At 56.7% G+C, this 13,664-nt stretch overlaps 1 protein-coding gene across 11 annotated transcripts in view; it reads left to right on the top strand.

Moving 5' to 3' along the window:
* Positions 1–2,346: 2,346 nt before the first annotated feature.
* The window catches only part of SLC43A2 (solute carrier family 43 member 2), a 56,586-nt gene continuing 45,268 nt past the window's right edge, over positions 2,347–13,664 (top strand). For 2 of the 11 annotated variants that reach the window (XM_054669937.2, XM_016931133.4), the window contains exons 1-2: positions 4,065–4,379; positions 4,572–4,777. In XM_054669937.2, coding sequence (XP_054525912.1) covers positions 4,618–4,777 — 160 coding nt within the window. In that variant the 5' untranslated portion in view covers positions 4,065–4,379; positions 4,572–4,617. Of the gene's footprint in view, positions 2,880–3,268; positions 3,698–4,064; positions 4,413–4,571; positions 4,778–6,478; positions 6,644–13,664 lie in introns of those variants that run through there. The other 9 variants (XM_063798165.1, XM_063798164.1, XM_063798163.1 and 6 more) reach the window with 9 other exon arrangements.

Raw genomic sequence — 13,664 nt, 5'->3', positions numbered from 1 at the left:
CGAGATTACAGGTGTGAGCCACTGTGCCCAGCCACTAAAGCTTCTAAAAAGTATATATAATTTTTGTGTGTGTGTTTAGCCATCAACAATTATATCTCATTACAATTTAAATTTCTATGAGTATTCTAAGGTTGAGTTTCTTTTCCGTCTTGGCTCACTGCAACCTCCGCCTCCCAGGTTCAAGCCATTCTTGTGCCTCAGCCTCCTGAGTAGCTGGGATTATAGGCGCCCACCACCATGCCCAGCTAATTTTTGTACTTTTTGTAGAGATGGGGTTTTGCCATGTTGGCCAGGCTGGTCTCGAACTCCTGACCTCAGGTGATCCACCCACCTCGGCCTCCCAAAGTGCTGGGATTCCAGGTGTGAGCCACTGCACCTGGCCTTTTGCCCCTTTTCAGGAGTTCATGTTTTCATTCCACAAACTCATATTGTGCAACTGCTTTGTGCTTGCTTCTCTATCAAGGGCTGGTCATACAAAGTTGAGTAAGACACCGTCCTGCCCCCAAAGAGTTCATAGTCAGTTAGAGAGGAAGGCAAACAGACGAATAGCTAATTATAAAACAATGCCAGCAGTGGACAAATAAAGTGAACAGTATTAATGGGGAGTGGTTAGGGAAGGCTTCCCAGAGGAGGTGCTGTCCAAAATGAGGCTATGTCGCGAGCTAGAGGAGAGAGAACAGCAGGTGCAGAAACCACGGGCAATTCCATGTGACTGCAGCATCGGGGACCAGGCAGGTCAGATGTCCTTCAGAGGGAGGGAGAGGGAGGAGCCTGTGTGGGTCAAATTGGGGAACTGGAACTTTTAAATTTTGTTTATTTTTTTGAGACGGAGTCTCGCTTTGTTGCCCAGGCTGGAGTACAGTGGCACAATCTCTGCTCACCGCAACCTCCGCCTCCCCAGCTCAAGCAATTCTCCTGCCTCAGCCTCCCAGGTAGCTGGGATTACAGGCGTGTGCCACATCACCCAGATCTTTTTTTTTTTTTTTGGACAAAGTTTCGCTCTTGTTGCCCAGGCTGGAGTGCAGTGGCACGATCTCGGCTCACTTCAACTTCCGCCTCCCAGGTTCAAGTGATTCCCCTGCCTCAGCCTCCAGAGTAGCTGGGATTACAGGTGTGCGCCACCACGCCCAGCTAATTTTTTGTTTCTTTAGTAGAGACAGGGTTTCACCATCTTGGCCAGACTGGTATCGTACTCCTGATCTTGTGATCTGCCCACCTCGGCCTCCCAAAGTGCTGGGATTACAGGCGTGAGCCACCGCGCCCAGCCATTTTTGTATTTTTAGTAGAGACAGGGTTTCACCATGTTGGCCAGGCTGGTCTTTAACTCCTGACCTCAAGTGATCTGCCCACCTCAGCCTCCCGAAGTGCTGGTATTACAGGTGTGAGCCACCGTGCCCAGCCAGGAACTGGGACTTTATCCTGTTTTACAAATAATAGTTTCTGAAGGATTTTGGCAGAAGTCACATTTACATTTCCCTTAGTGCCCTGGGATGAGATGGGGGCTGGATTTGAGGAACTGAAATCTGAAGGTGGCTCAACAACAGTAGTTGCGGGCCTAAGGGCACAGATGGACCGATTAGGTAAATATGTAGGAGATACAGCTGTATCAGTTTGATGGGGATGCGGTGAGGGAGAGGCAGAATCACAGCGACTGCCTAACAAATGTCTGATGAAAGGATGGTTCTCAGCAGGGCACTATGAGTCATGCCTGTAATCCCTGCACTTTGGGAGGCTGAGGTGGGAGGATCACTTGAGCCCAAGACTTTGAGACCAGCCTGGGCAACAGGGCAAGACCCTATCTCTACAAAAAATACAAAAATTAGCCAAGTGTGGTAGCATGCACCTGTGGTCCCAGCTACTTGGGAGGCTGAGGCAGGAGGATCACCTAAGCCCAGGAGGTCGAGGCTGCAGTGAGCTATGATCATGCCACCACACTCCAGCAGTCTGGGTGCCTGAGATCTTGTCTCAAAAAAAAAAAAAGAAAAAGAAAAAGAAAAAAGACAGGGTTCTTGGTATCTAACTTCAGTAGACAGTAGTATGGTTATCTGAGAGAAAATGTGGAGGACAGTTCTGGGGGATATTTGAGGCATATTTGAGTCCTGCAGCGCCCTCAGGCTGCTCAAAGAGGAGGGAAGGGTGAAGAAAGAGATTTTTCAGATGGCAGTTGAAACCTTGTGAGTGGGAAGGGTTCCACAGGGTGAGGAACCGGGTAGGTTAACAGCTGGAGCCGCCCCCCAGCAGGCTGACAGCTCCAAGCCTTGTCTGGGGGAGGTTGCCCTCGCCAGGTGGCCCGGGCGGATTGTAGACAGTAGGGGGCACACTCGGACTGGGGCAGGTGGAGCAAGAGGCGTTTGGGGCTCCCACAGCCCTGGGGTGGTGGTGGGGTTTTATTTTTGGTTTTTATTTTGGTAGAGATGGTTCTCGCCATGCTGCCCAGGCTGGTCTCAAACTCCTGTCCCCAAGTGGCCCTCCGACCTTAGCCTCCCAAACCGCTGGGATTCCAGACGTGGACACCGCGCGGCAGCCCTGGGGTGCTAAGCCAGCCCCCCGGAGCGAGCCAGGGTGACCAAGCCCATTCTGGGGCAGTCAGAGGGTCTTCCCGGGTCGGGTTAGTTCCTCGAATCCGGGGGACGAAGACGGGGAGCTGAGCTTTCGGAGCCCGGGCTTATCAGACGGGGACCCGGAGCCCCCTCGAACCCTCCCTAGCTTGTACCAGCTGGCGGACGTGGCCCGTAGCATCGCCCTGCAGAGGGGACCTTCCCTGAAAGGGACGGGGAACGGGGTGAAGGTGGCCAGCGCGGGCAGGGAGCACCCAGATGACGATCAAGGGTGGAGGGTCCCCGGAGGACCGAGCAGTGCGTGAACACGGGCGGAGAAAGGTCAGTCTGATGGGGGGAGCTCAGGAGACCCCATCCTAGGACGGGACAGACCAGCCCCAAATCCCCTTGCAGATTTCCAAGGGCCAACTTCCAGGGACCGGGCAGACGCCACCGGGGAGAGGGGAAGGGGTCGGTGCATCGGGGGGGGGGGGGGGGCGCCACGGCTGGACCGGGTCCGGGATCCCAGGCCCCGAATACGCCGGGACGGGAACCACCGGGGCGGGGGAGCGAGGAACCAGGACCCAAAGCCCGAGGCGGCGGGGACGGCGGCGCTGCGTGGGGAGGAGGTGGGGTGGGGATTCGAGAGTGGAACCACCGTGCGGAGCCGGCGCATCTGGGCGTGGTGACCCGCGCGCAGGGGGCAGCTGGGGACGGCGGGGCGGCCGCGGGAGAGCCCGGCTGGGGGCGCTGGTGGCCCGGCGGCTTCTGGGGGGAGTCCGCTGGGGGCCGGGACGCGGAGCCGGAGCCCCAGCCTCGCAGGGTCAGGCAGCTGGAGAGGCCGCGGGCCGATGTCGCCGGGGATTCCCGGCCGCGCTGTGACTCGGGTTGAAGGCTGCAAAGCCGAGGCCCGGCCCGCAGCGCCCAGGCCCCTCCCGCCCCCCATCTCTCTTGTTTGTCTCCGAGTCCGGCCGGAACCGGCTTCTGCTCGCGGCGGGGCGGGCGGGGGGCTGGCTGCTGATTGGTCGACGCCTGTTTCCAGCCCCGCTCAGCCAATCAGCGGGCGGCAGTGTTTTCTTCTTGGGGTCGGAATAAAAGGGCTGGAATAAAAGAGGGCAGAAAAGGCGCCGGGCGGGCCCGACACACGCCGGAGGAGCCGGGTGAGCTGGAGCAGGGAGGGGATCGCGGCCGGGGCGAGGGCGCGGGGGCAGAAGCGGCCGCCGAAGGGGCGTAGGGAGAAAACGTGGGAACAAGAGGAGAGAGATGGAGCGATGAGGGGCCGCCAGGGAAGAGATGACGAACAGATGCGGGCTGGGGAATGGAGGCGCGGGGGTCCGAGGCCATGGAAACGGGCGAGTTGCCGGGGGAACGCCCGAGATGGGGGTCGCGCTGCTGGCTCGCGCCGCCGGTTTGAACCGGCTCCTCGTCTCCCACGCTGGGTTCGCGTGGCCGCAGCGCCTAGCGACCTAGACGGCGGCCAATGGCGCGGCAGTTCCTGCGCCGTCCGGCCAATGAGCGCGCCGGGGCGGGCCGTTCCGCAGGTCTGGGCGCTGATCTTGTGGTTGAAGACACCAGCTCTGGGGAAGGGTCTCGGGCGCGGGCGGGAGGGCACCTGTCAGGGTCCCTGGGAGAGGCAGCCCTCGGATCTGCCCCTGCCCCCCTCACGCTGCGTTCCATGCTGGCCCCAGGCGATGTCAGTCCTGCTGCAGGCCAGGACTAGTTCCACGGCCCTGAGCATGCGTTAGCCCCTTCTTGCCTCCATGCCTCAGTTTACCTCGGAGTGAGCTGCGGGAGACGTCTCCCTGCCTGGCCGGGGCGGCTCTGTCGTAGCGGAGGGCAGCGGTACGAGCCGGCCGCGGGCTCGGGGTGTCCCAGGTCCGGGCAGGGCTGGGGTTCGCTTCCTCCGCTGCGCGCACCGGCCGCCGCGGCCGGGGAGGGGTGGCAATCCCGAGCCCTGCGGCAGCGGTCGGGGCTGCTGGGGGCGGCCGCAGGGGCTGGGCAGGGCCGGCCGCTGACGCCGACTTCTGTGCGCAGGTGGTGCAGAACCGGAGCCGGAGCCGGAGCCGCGCCGCGCCGCACCATGGCGCCCACCCTGGCCACTGCCCATCGGCGCCGCTGGTGGATGGCCTGCACGGCCGTGCTGGAGAACCTCCTCTTCTCGGCAGTCCTCCTGGGCTGGGGCTCGCTGCTCATCATGCTCAAGTCGGAGGGCTTTTACTCCTACCTGTGTACCGAGCCAGGTGAGACAAGCGCCTGGGGTTGCGGGGGGCTCCTGGAGCTGGGGCTTTGGGAGGGGGCGGGATGGGGGCGAAGACCTAGCGAGCCACAGCACCGCATTGCCCAGTGCCTCTCGGGTATCAGAAGGCCCATCTGATCCTCACCCAGCCCTGCCGGGTACTTGTCATTGCCCCTGTTTTGTGGACGAAGACATCGAGGCTCAGAGCGATCTGTCTTGCGCAAGGCCACAGAGGCTGGGCCTGCCATCCACCCAGAACCCCACCTGCTGTCCAGGGTGTTCCTTCCACCCGCTACGAACATTGCTGGACTGCTCTCCTCTCCTCCCAGCCCTGGAACATAGCTTGGCTGGTAGTAAACATGTTGCTGTCTGCTTGTGAGAAAGAGGAACTCCAGATTAAGGGGCTGGGGTGCAGCAGGAGAGGAAGTGGCCTTGCCTCCACCCCAGGGAGGGCTCATCTAGAATCTAGACGTTCCTCAGGCCATTGTGGAGTCTCCTAAGTGCTTGCTGGACACAATTTCTTGTCTATTTTTGCTGCCTTATGATTCTCCAAAGGACATTTCCCCCACGGGCTCTGAGGACATCTCCGTGGCTTTCCAACCCCACGGGGATGAAGGGGAAGAGAAGAAGGGAACGTTAGGGTTGTTCTCTCCTCTTTGCCTTGTCACTGGAATTGCTGAAGGCAGGCTGAGGATGCTTCTCTACATGACATCTGCACCACCCAACACACACTCACCTTCACACCTTCAGACGCTGTTGGAGGGTCCCGATGACTACAGGGCAGTAGATTCAGCCCCACAGGAGGGCCACAGCAGCCCCCAGCCTCTAGCCTCCTACCCTCCTTCTTAGGCAACCTTGACAGGAAATTTTCCCTCTGCCTTCTCCTTGATCCCAACGGTAGCTGCATAATAGCTGAGCTCACATAATCTCTGTCGCCAGTGCTAGAGTGCCCTTAGATGGAGGTAGCCCAGGTTTGACTTCCTGAATCCCCAGCAGCAGGCCTTTTCTTTCTAGAGCTCTTTGCAGGAAGAGAAAGCTTTGGACCAGCTCATGCTGGGTGTAATCCTTTGTGGAAGCCTCCCTGTTTCCCTTCTCTGATCTGCCCCGGAGATTCCTGTGTGTCCCAGTCTCTAGGGAGGGAGGCTTAGCTGGAGAGGTTCAGGGCAGGAGAAAGCAGGAGAATGCAGAGGCCGCGGGGAGAGGACAGAAAGTATATCATTTATAACTAACCTTTAGCCTTTAGCCACTCAAAAATATTTCCTAATAGCCTAAGGGTTCTTGGCAGGCCTTTCCCCACATCAGCAAGAAATCTTGGGAGTTGGGAAGAGTCAGACCTTGTTCCCTGAACAAGCTTTCTGCTTTGGCCAAGAGTTGTTAGGAGATTAATGCCTGTCCCCGAAAGGCACAGGTTGGAGTGTTTATTTCTTCCTCTCCTTTCCTCTCTCTCCTCCCTTAGAGATCGTGACCCTTCCTGCTTGCCTCCCTGGTGGGCTCTTTCAGGCTGGACACAGGGTTAAAAAAAAAAAAAAAGCAGAAAAAAAAGTCATCATCCCCAGAGAAAGCTTTTAGTGTCTCACCCAGACCAGAGAACTGTTGTGGGCAGGTTTTTTTTTTTTTTTTTTTTTTTTTAACCCACCATGGCGTCGGAAGGTCAGATTCTAGGTGTTTTTTGTTTGTTTGTTTGTTTTTTGTTTTTTTTTAATAGAATGTCCACGGATTTAATTGATTGTATGGTTTTGGCAGAATTGGGTCTGATCCTTTCATTCCTGCCTCAGCCTCAGCTTCTTCCTCTGTCTAAGTGGGAGGAGTCCCAGAGATTGTGCCAGCGCGATGCTGAGTTGGTGTTTTAAGCCCTGGGCAGACTTGACAGGTAACTCCACTAAACCAAAGTGAAGGTGAAGGGTCAGGATTGCGGGTTGAACATCAACTTCTTATCCCGAACTTTTGCTCCTGCCTCCGATTTTGGTTTTTCTGATTATCTGGCAAACATGCTGAGCCCACGTTCTGGGCGGGAAGGCTGCTGATTCCACACAGCTTATCTCTCTGGACACACTGCTCCTTGATTCTTGGAGTCTGCATCACCAGTTTGCTTTCAGGCCACAAATCCCCGCATTTGGCTCGTCTGGGAGTGCCTGGCGAAGTTAGGGTGAAGGTTTCTGCTTCAGTCTAACATTTTCAAACTTGGTGCATGGCTGAATTGCAGAGAAGCAGTTAGGCCATTTTTTGAATTTATTGAATTAGACTTGTGAAAGCCTGAGCAGTGCCCGGCTGATTGAGATGCAAATTTGTCAGCTTCGTGTTGCTCTAGGACGATGCTTTAGTTTGTTCTCTAAAGAAAATTTGCCTGAACCTGTTGAAAGGTTCTTAGAACTCTTTCTTACGACTCCAGCCAGAATCTCGCCACAGACACGGTGTTGGGTTCCAGCCTGGTGAGGTGGCAGAAGGAAGGAAACAGCTCATTTCTCGGCTGCCCCGCAGTTTGTTCTTCCTTGCCTGCTGGGAGATGTGGCAGGCTGGGTTTGGGGACCTGGGTGCGGGAAGTTGGCAACGGGTTTTGCACAACGTCCTCCAGGTGTTGGCTGCTGGATGCCTCCCTCGTCCCCCTGGTGAGGGCAGGAGACCAGTTGGGTTCTCAGCCCGAGAAGCACGGGGCTTCCCGGAGCTGTGTCCTCTTGGCCTCTGGGATGGCAATGTGATGGCTCAAGCCTGAGCTCTTTCTTCATTTTCTCTGTTGTCCAGTGGCCCCCACTTCAACAGGGTCAGGGTCAGCCTGGGGGGCTGCGGCTACCTGTGGATGGTTTTTTTTTATTTGAGACAGGGTCTCGCTCTGTTGCCCAGTCTGGAATGTAGTGTTGCAATCACAGCTCACTGCGGCCTTGACTCCTGGGCTCAAGCAATCCTCCCGCCTCAGCCTCCCGAGTAGCAGTAGCTGGGACTACAAGTGTGCGCCACCATACTCAGCTAATTTTTGTATTTTTTGTAGAGACAGGGTCTTGCCATGTTGCCCAGGCTGGTCTCAAACTCCTGGGCTCAAGCGATCCTCCCGCCTCAGCCTTCCAAAGTGCTGGGCCTACAAGCATGAGCCATCATACCCAGTTAGTTTTTTGTTTTTGTTTTTGGGATTACAGGTGCCCACCACCACGCCCGGCTAATTTTTGTATTTTTTAGTAGAGATGTGGTTTTACCATGTTGGCCAGGCTGGTCTCGAACTCCTGACCTCAGGTGATCCACCCGCCTTGGCCTCCCAAAGCACTGGGATTACAGGTGTGAGCCACCACGCCCGGTCAAATTTTTTGTAGAGATAAGGGTTTCATCACGTTGCTCAGGCTGGTCTCAAAACTCCTGGGCTTAAGTGATCCACCGGCCTCAGCCTCCCAAAGTGCTGGGACTACAGGTGCAAGCCACCATACCCAGTTAATTTTTAAATGTTTTGTAGAGATAGGGGTTTCACCATGTTGCCCAGGCTGGTCTTGAACTCCTGGGCTCAGTCGATCCACCCACCTCGGGCTCCCACATTGCTGGGATTATAGGCGTGAGCCACCGCTCCAGGCCTACATGTGGATCGTTAATCCCCTCTTTCCTGTAACCTAAACATTCAGTAAACATTGACGAAGGTGCCGTGCTGGGTGCAGAGCAAACAAGTCATCACACGCATACCTGTGTAACCCGTATAATTCCAGGGGGTGGTCGGGCCCCCAAGAAAGCAGGGCGCCAGGAGCTAGAACAGCAGCGGAGATGTGGCTCCTGCTGGGTGGGAGGGCCTCTCTGCGGTTCAGGTGGAAGCCTGGAGGTTGAGGAGGGGTGATTCAGGAGAGGAGGGTACACCCTGGAGGAGAGGAGGGTACACCCTGGAGGAGAGGAGGGTACACCCTGGAGGAGAGGAGGGTACACCCTGGAGGAGAGGAGGGTACAGCCTGGAGGAGAGGAGGGTACAGCCTGGAGGAGAGGAGGGTACGCCCTGGAGGAGAGGAGGGTACGCCCTGGAGGAGAGGAAGGTACAGCCCGGAGGAGAGGAGGGTACACCCTGGAGGAGAGGAGGGTACAGCCTGGAGGAGAGGAGGGTACACCCTGGAGGAGAGGAGAGAAGTGGGAAGGGGCCGGGGCTGCAGGGACTGGGAGGCCATTCGGGGAAACTGAATTTTATTCCCAAGGCAGGAGGAAGCCAGGGAGATAGAGGAGGGCGACCATCCAATTCCCCTGTTAGAGGCTCGTGTGAATTGCTGAGGGCTTGCCACATGCTGGTATGTTTGGGTGGCATAGAAACCAGAAGTCATCACGGCCTCTGCCTGAGGAAGTCACCCACAGTCTGACCATGGGCATGAAGACCGACCCCAGTTGTATGCTCTTGACCTCTGCAGTTTCTCCGCCTGTGGTGGTGGGAGAGAGCCTCTCACCCTGGCACAGAGGTCGCTGCAAGGGCAGAGGGGCTGCCGCCCACTTTGGGGAAGCAGGCCCAGGCTTGATCCCCACGGGCTGAGTGAAGCTGCAGATGTGGACAGGAGGTTTCTCTGCTGCCTCGAGGACCTGTTTTCTTGGGGGATGGGGAGGAGGGAACGGAGTTTCACTCTTGTCGCCCAGGCTGGAGTGCAGTGGCGCAGTCTCGGCTCACTGTAACCTCCGCCTCTCGGGTTAAAACGATTTTCCTGCCTCAGCCTCCCAAGTAGCTGGGATTACAGGCGCCTGCCACCATACCCGGCTAATATTTTGTATTTGTATTTGTATTTTATTTTATTTTATTTTTTTGAGATGGAGTCTCACTCTGTCACCCAGGCTGGAGTACAATGGCATGATCTCAGCTCACCGCAACCTCCATCTCCCGGGTTAAAGTGATTCTCCTGCCTCAGCCTCCCAAATAGCTGGGATTACAGGTGCCCACCACCACACCCGGCTAATTTTTGTATTTTTAGTAGAGACAGGGTTTCACCATGTTGGCCAGGCTGGTCTCAAACTCCTGACCTCAGGTGATCCACCAGCCTTGGCCTCCCAAAGTGCTGGGATTACAGGCGTGAATCACTGCGCCCGGCTCAAGGACCTGTCTTTTTAGAGTCTCTCCTCACACCCACAGGCAAATGTGGGTAGGTTTTTTTTTTTTGAGACAGAGTCTTGCTCTGTCTCCCAGGCTGGAGTGCAGTGGCGCAATCTCGGCTCACTGCAACCTCCGCCTCCCGGGTTCACGCCATTCTCCTGCCTCAGCCTCTCCAGTAGCTGGGACTACAGGTGCCCGCCACCACGCCTGGCTAATTTTTTGTATTTTTATTAGAGACTGGGTTTCACCGTGTTAGCCACGATGGTCTTGATCTCCTGACCTCGTGATCCACCCGCCTTGGCCTCCCACAATGCTGGGATTACAGGCGTGAGCCACCGCGCCCAGCCGGATAGCTTTCTTAAATCCAGCCTTTCACTTTTATTGCTATAAATGTGATTTTTAAACTTTTCCCCCAGTTTATTTGGAATTTTAAAAATTCCATAGCAATGGGTAAGAAGGTTTAAAGGCTGGGGCTGGCAGCCTCAGGATGCGTCTCAGAGAAGAGCTGGCGGCCTTGGCTCTTCCCACCGCCCCAGCCTCCCTCCTTCTTGGTTCGTGACCTCATTGCCCTCACAGACATCCACTGGCCACCCCTGGCTTCTGGTGTCCATGAAGGTCCTGTCCAGCTTAGGCTGGCTCTCAGGGACCTCATGGGAGAGTCTTAGTCCCATTCCCACCAAGCGATATTCAGGGCCTCCTGGTGTTGCCGGCACATGGGCAGCCTTTTCCCGGCTCTGTTCTCTCAGCATTTTCTCTCTGGGATATGAGCCTCTAGCCCAGGTAGGCCAGCATCGGCACAGCCCGAGTGGTAAGAGCGGGAGCTTCGGGGTCTGACAGCCTGGAGTCAAGCCCAGCTTCCCCAGGGACCCCCATGAGACCTTTGGCAAGTGACTTACCTGCTCTGAGCATCCCTCGGGGACACTCTGACAGTATCCTCGTGGGGAATATGGGGAGGGCGTGGGCACACCCGTTGAGCATGGCAGCTGGCACACACGGCAGCCGCTGCTGGGACCACTGCTCGGGGGCCAGGCCCTGGTCAGCCCAGGATGGCCTCTGCCTGTCCGTGCCCTCCTGCCTGTTGTTTGCTCTGTGTCTGAGCCGACCTCTCACCTACATCTCCCCTGCCGGACTGAGGACTGAGATGCTGCTTCCTGTTGCCGGATAGACTAAGGATTTGAGAGACGGGAGATCCCGGGCAGGGGCCATCGGTGGGCTGTCCAGGGACCCGCACCCTGGAGTGGGGGGCTCAGAAAGCGACTAGTCAGGGAAGGGGGCAGCTCAGGAATTTAGAGGGGACCTCAAGCCAGGTACTTCTTGGCCCCCTCAAGCATCATCTTGGAGGCCCCCCTCCCTTTGTCTCCCTGGGGTGTGGGGAGGCTCCTCTTTGCCTCGGGGGAGCCTGGGGGGCCACAGCACCCTCTTTTCTCCCTGATTCCTCTGTAAAGATCTTGTGCGTCTTCTGTGAGTGGGGCTGAACCGTGTTCGTCCTCGCTGGGCCTGGGTCTCCTCCTAAGCAGCCCTGTTCCTGTTCTTGGCACTCACTGGCCACACCAACTCTTGCCTGTCTTCTCAGTTCACCTTCTCTGGCCAGGCTGGGCTGGGCCACTTCTGGCCACCCCAGAGGAGGCATCTGTTTAATAAACAGGTGCAGGTGAGGAGCAGAGCAGCCTGGCTGGGGGTGAGCAGAGCAGGCTGGCCCGGGGTCAAGCTCCAGGCTGGGAGCAGAGGGCCACCCCACGCCTTGGCACTTCCTGGGTGCTTAATCTGTTTGTCTCTCTCCTGGCCCACAGTGGCCCAGGTGGGAGCAGAGGGAGAGGAACAGCCTGGGTGTGTCTGTTTGGGCATCTGCTGGGTGCATGTGGGCTGTTTACTGTCAACAGAGCTTCTGGGCTCACCAAGGGCTTCCTTCCCTCCAGCAGGAGGGAGACTCTCAAATTGCTCCACAAGCAGGAGAAGCCGCTCACCTCCCCCGCCCCAGGCGCATCTGTTGCCGGACAGGACGGCCTGGAGGCGGGCGGCTGGGCAGAGGGCCTGGTGGCCCCATCGGCAGGGATTTGTTTAAGACGAGAAGGCTGTTGGCCTAAGTGCAAGGTCCCTGCCCCTGTGTGTAGTCGCTCCAGGGTAAAAGATGGGAAGGACAGATACCCTTGCCTCTACCCTGACCTTGCCTCTCCCCTGACCTTGCCTCTCCCCTGTGTGGTTAAAGGGGTGACCAGATCTCTAATCAATTTAAGACTTTTGTTTGTTTGTTTGTTTGTTTGTTTGGAGACAGACTCTCACTCTGTGGCCCGGGCTGGAGTGCAGTGGCACGATCTCGGCTCACTGCAACCTCTGCCTTCTGGGTTCAAGCGATTCTCCTGCCTCAGCCTCCAAAGTAGTTGGGGTTACAGGTACCTGCCACCAGGCCTGGCTAAATTTTTTTGTATTTTTAGTAGAGATGGGGTTTCACCATGTTGGCCAAGCTGGTCTCAAACTCCTGACCTCAGGTGATCCACCAGCCTCGGCCTCCCAAAGTGCTGGGATTACAGGCGTGAGCCACCGTGCCTGGCCTAGCCTTGGGATTTTTATCTTCTGGTTCTAGATGAGAAAACCCATGGGTTTAGAGACCCAGCTGCGGTTCCTCCCTGGGGTAACTGGAGGTCCCTGGTGCCTTTACTCAGGCAGTGCTGCCTCACCCGCTCCATTCCTTGTCCCCGTGGCTCCTGCTTGCAGCAGTAGAACCTGCGGCCCCCCAAGCCCTCAGTCATTCCACGGCCCCTGTGCAGTCACTGGCCCCACAAGTCACCCATCCTGGGCCCTGGCGTGCCCCCTCCATCCATCCTCTCTGTCACCTCTGTGCTGGTTTGCTCCTATCTGCGTGTCAACCTGGAAATGGCTGTTGCTTTGGAGAGACCCTCTTTCCCTGACTTCAGAGCCAATTCCTTTGCTGCTGGCAGAGCTGACATTTGAAACCAACACCAACTCACAAAGCAGCTCCTCCTTTCTAGAAGCTGCCCCACTGTGGATGGGCGAGTGGCCCAGGCCTGTCGGCTGAGGCGGTGTACGTGACAGCTCTGAGCTCCACCCTGACGGGCTCAAGGACCCCGTCTGCCATGTGTTTGGCTGACCGTGTGGTGGAGCTTCTTTTTGGAAAACCGAGAGAAAGTGGCCGAGGTGGGAATCTGGTTGGTGAGGTTGTATTTCTGTGGCTTCACGTGGTTAACCTCGTGGCTCTGATCTCCTTAAATCCCCCCTCGATTCAACGTGGTTCTGTTGATTCCTCTCTCGATCCTTTTGGCCATTGTGATCTGGTGCCATTGTTTTTGTTTTGTTTTGTTCTGTTTTGTTTTTCGAGACGGGGTCTCACTCTGTTGCCCAGGCTGGAGTGCAGTGGTGTAATCTCAGCTTACCGCAACCTCCGCCTCCCGGGTTCAAGCAATTCTCCTGTCTCAGCCTCCCGAGTAGCTGTGATTATAGACGCCCACCATGCCCGGCTAATTTTTGTATTTTTAGTAGAGACGGGATTTCACCATATTGGCCAGGCTGGTCTTGAACTCCTGGCCTTAGGTGATCCACCCACCTTGGCCTCCCGAAGGGCTGGGATTACAGACTGAGCCACTGTCCCCGGCCTGATTCTGGTTTTTTGTTTGTTTGTTTTTTGTTTTTTTTTTTGAGACAGAGTCTAACTATTTGCCCAGGATGGAGTGCAGTGGTGTGTGATCTTGGCTCACTGCAGCCTCCGTTTACCGGGTTCAATGATTCTCTTGCCTCAGCCTCCTGAGTAGCTGGGATTACAGGCATGTGCCACCATGCCTGGCTAATTTTTGAATTTTTAGTAGAGACGGGGCTTCACCATGTTGGCCAGGCTGGTCTTGAACTCCTGACC

The sequence above is a fragment of the Pan troglodytes genome, chromosome 19 (assembly GCF_028858775.2).
Source record: "Pan troglodytes isolate AG18354 chromosome 19, NHGRI_mPanTro3-v2.0_pri, whole genome shotgun sequence".
NCBI classification, from domain to species: Eukaryota; Metazoa; Chordata; class Mammalia; order Primates; family Hominidae; genus Pan; species Pan troglodytes.
Note: the sequence above shows the minus strand (reverse complement) of the source record. Positions and strands in the feature narration are given on the sequence as shown.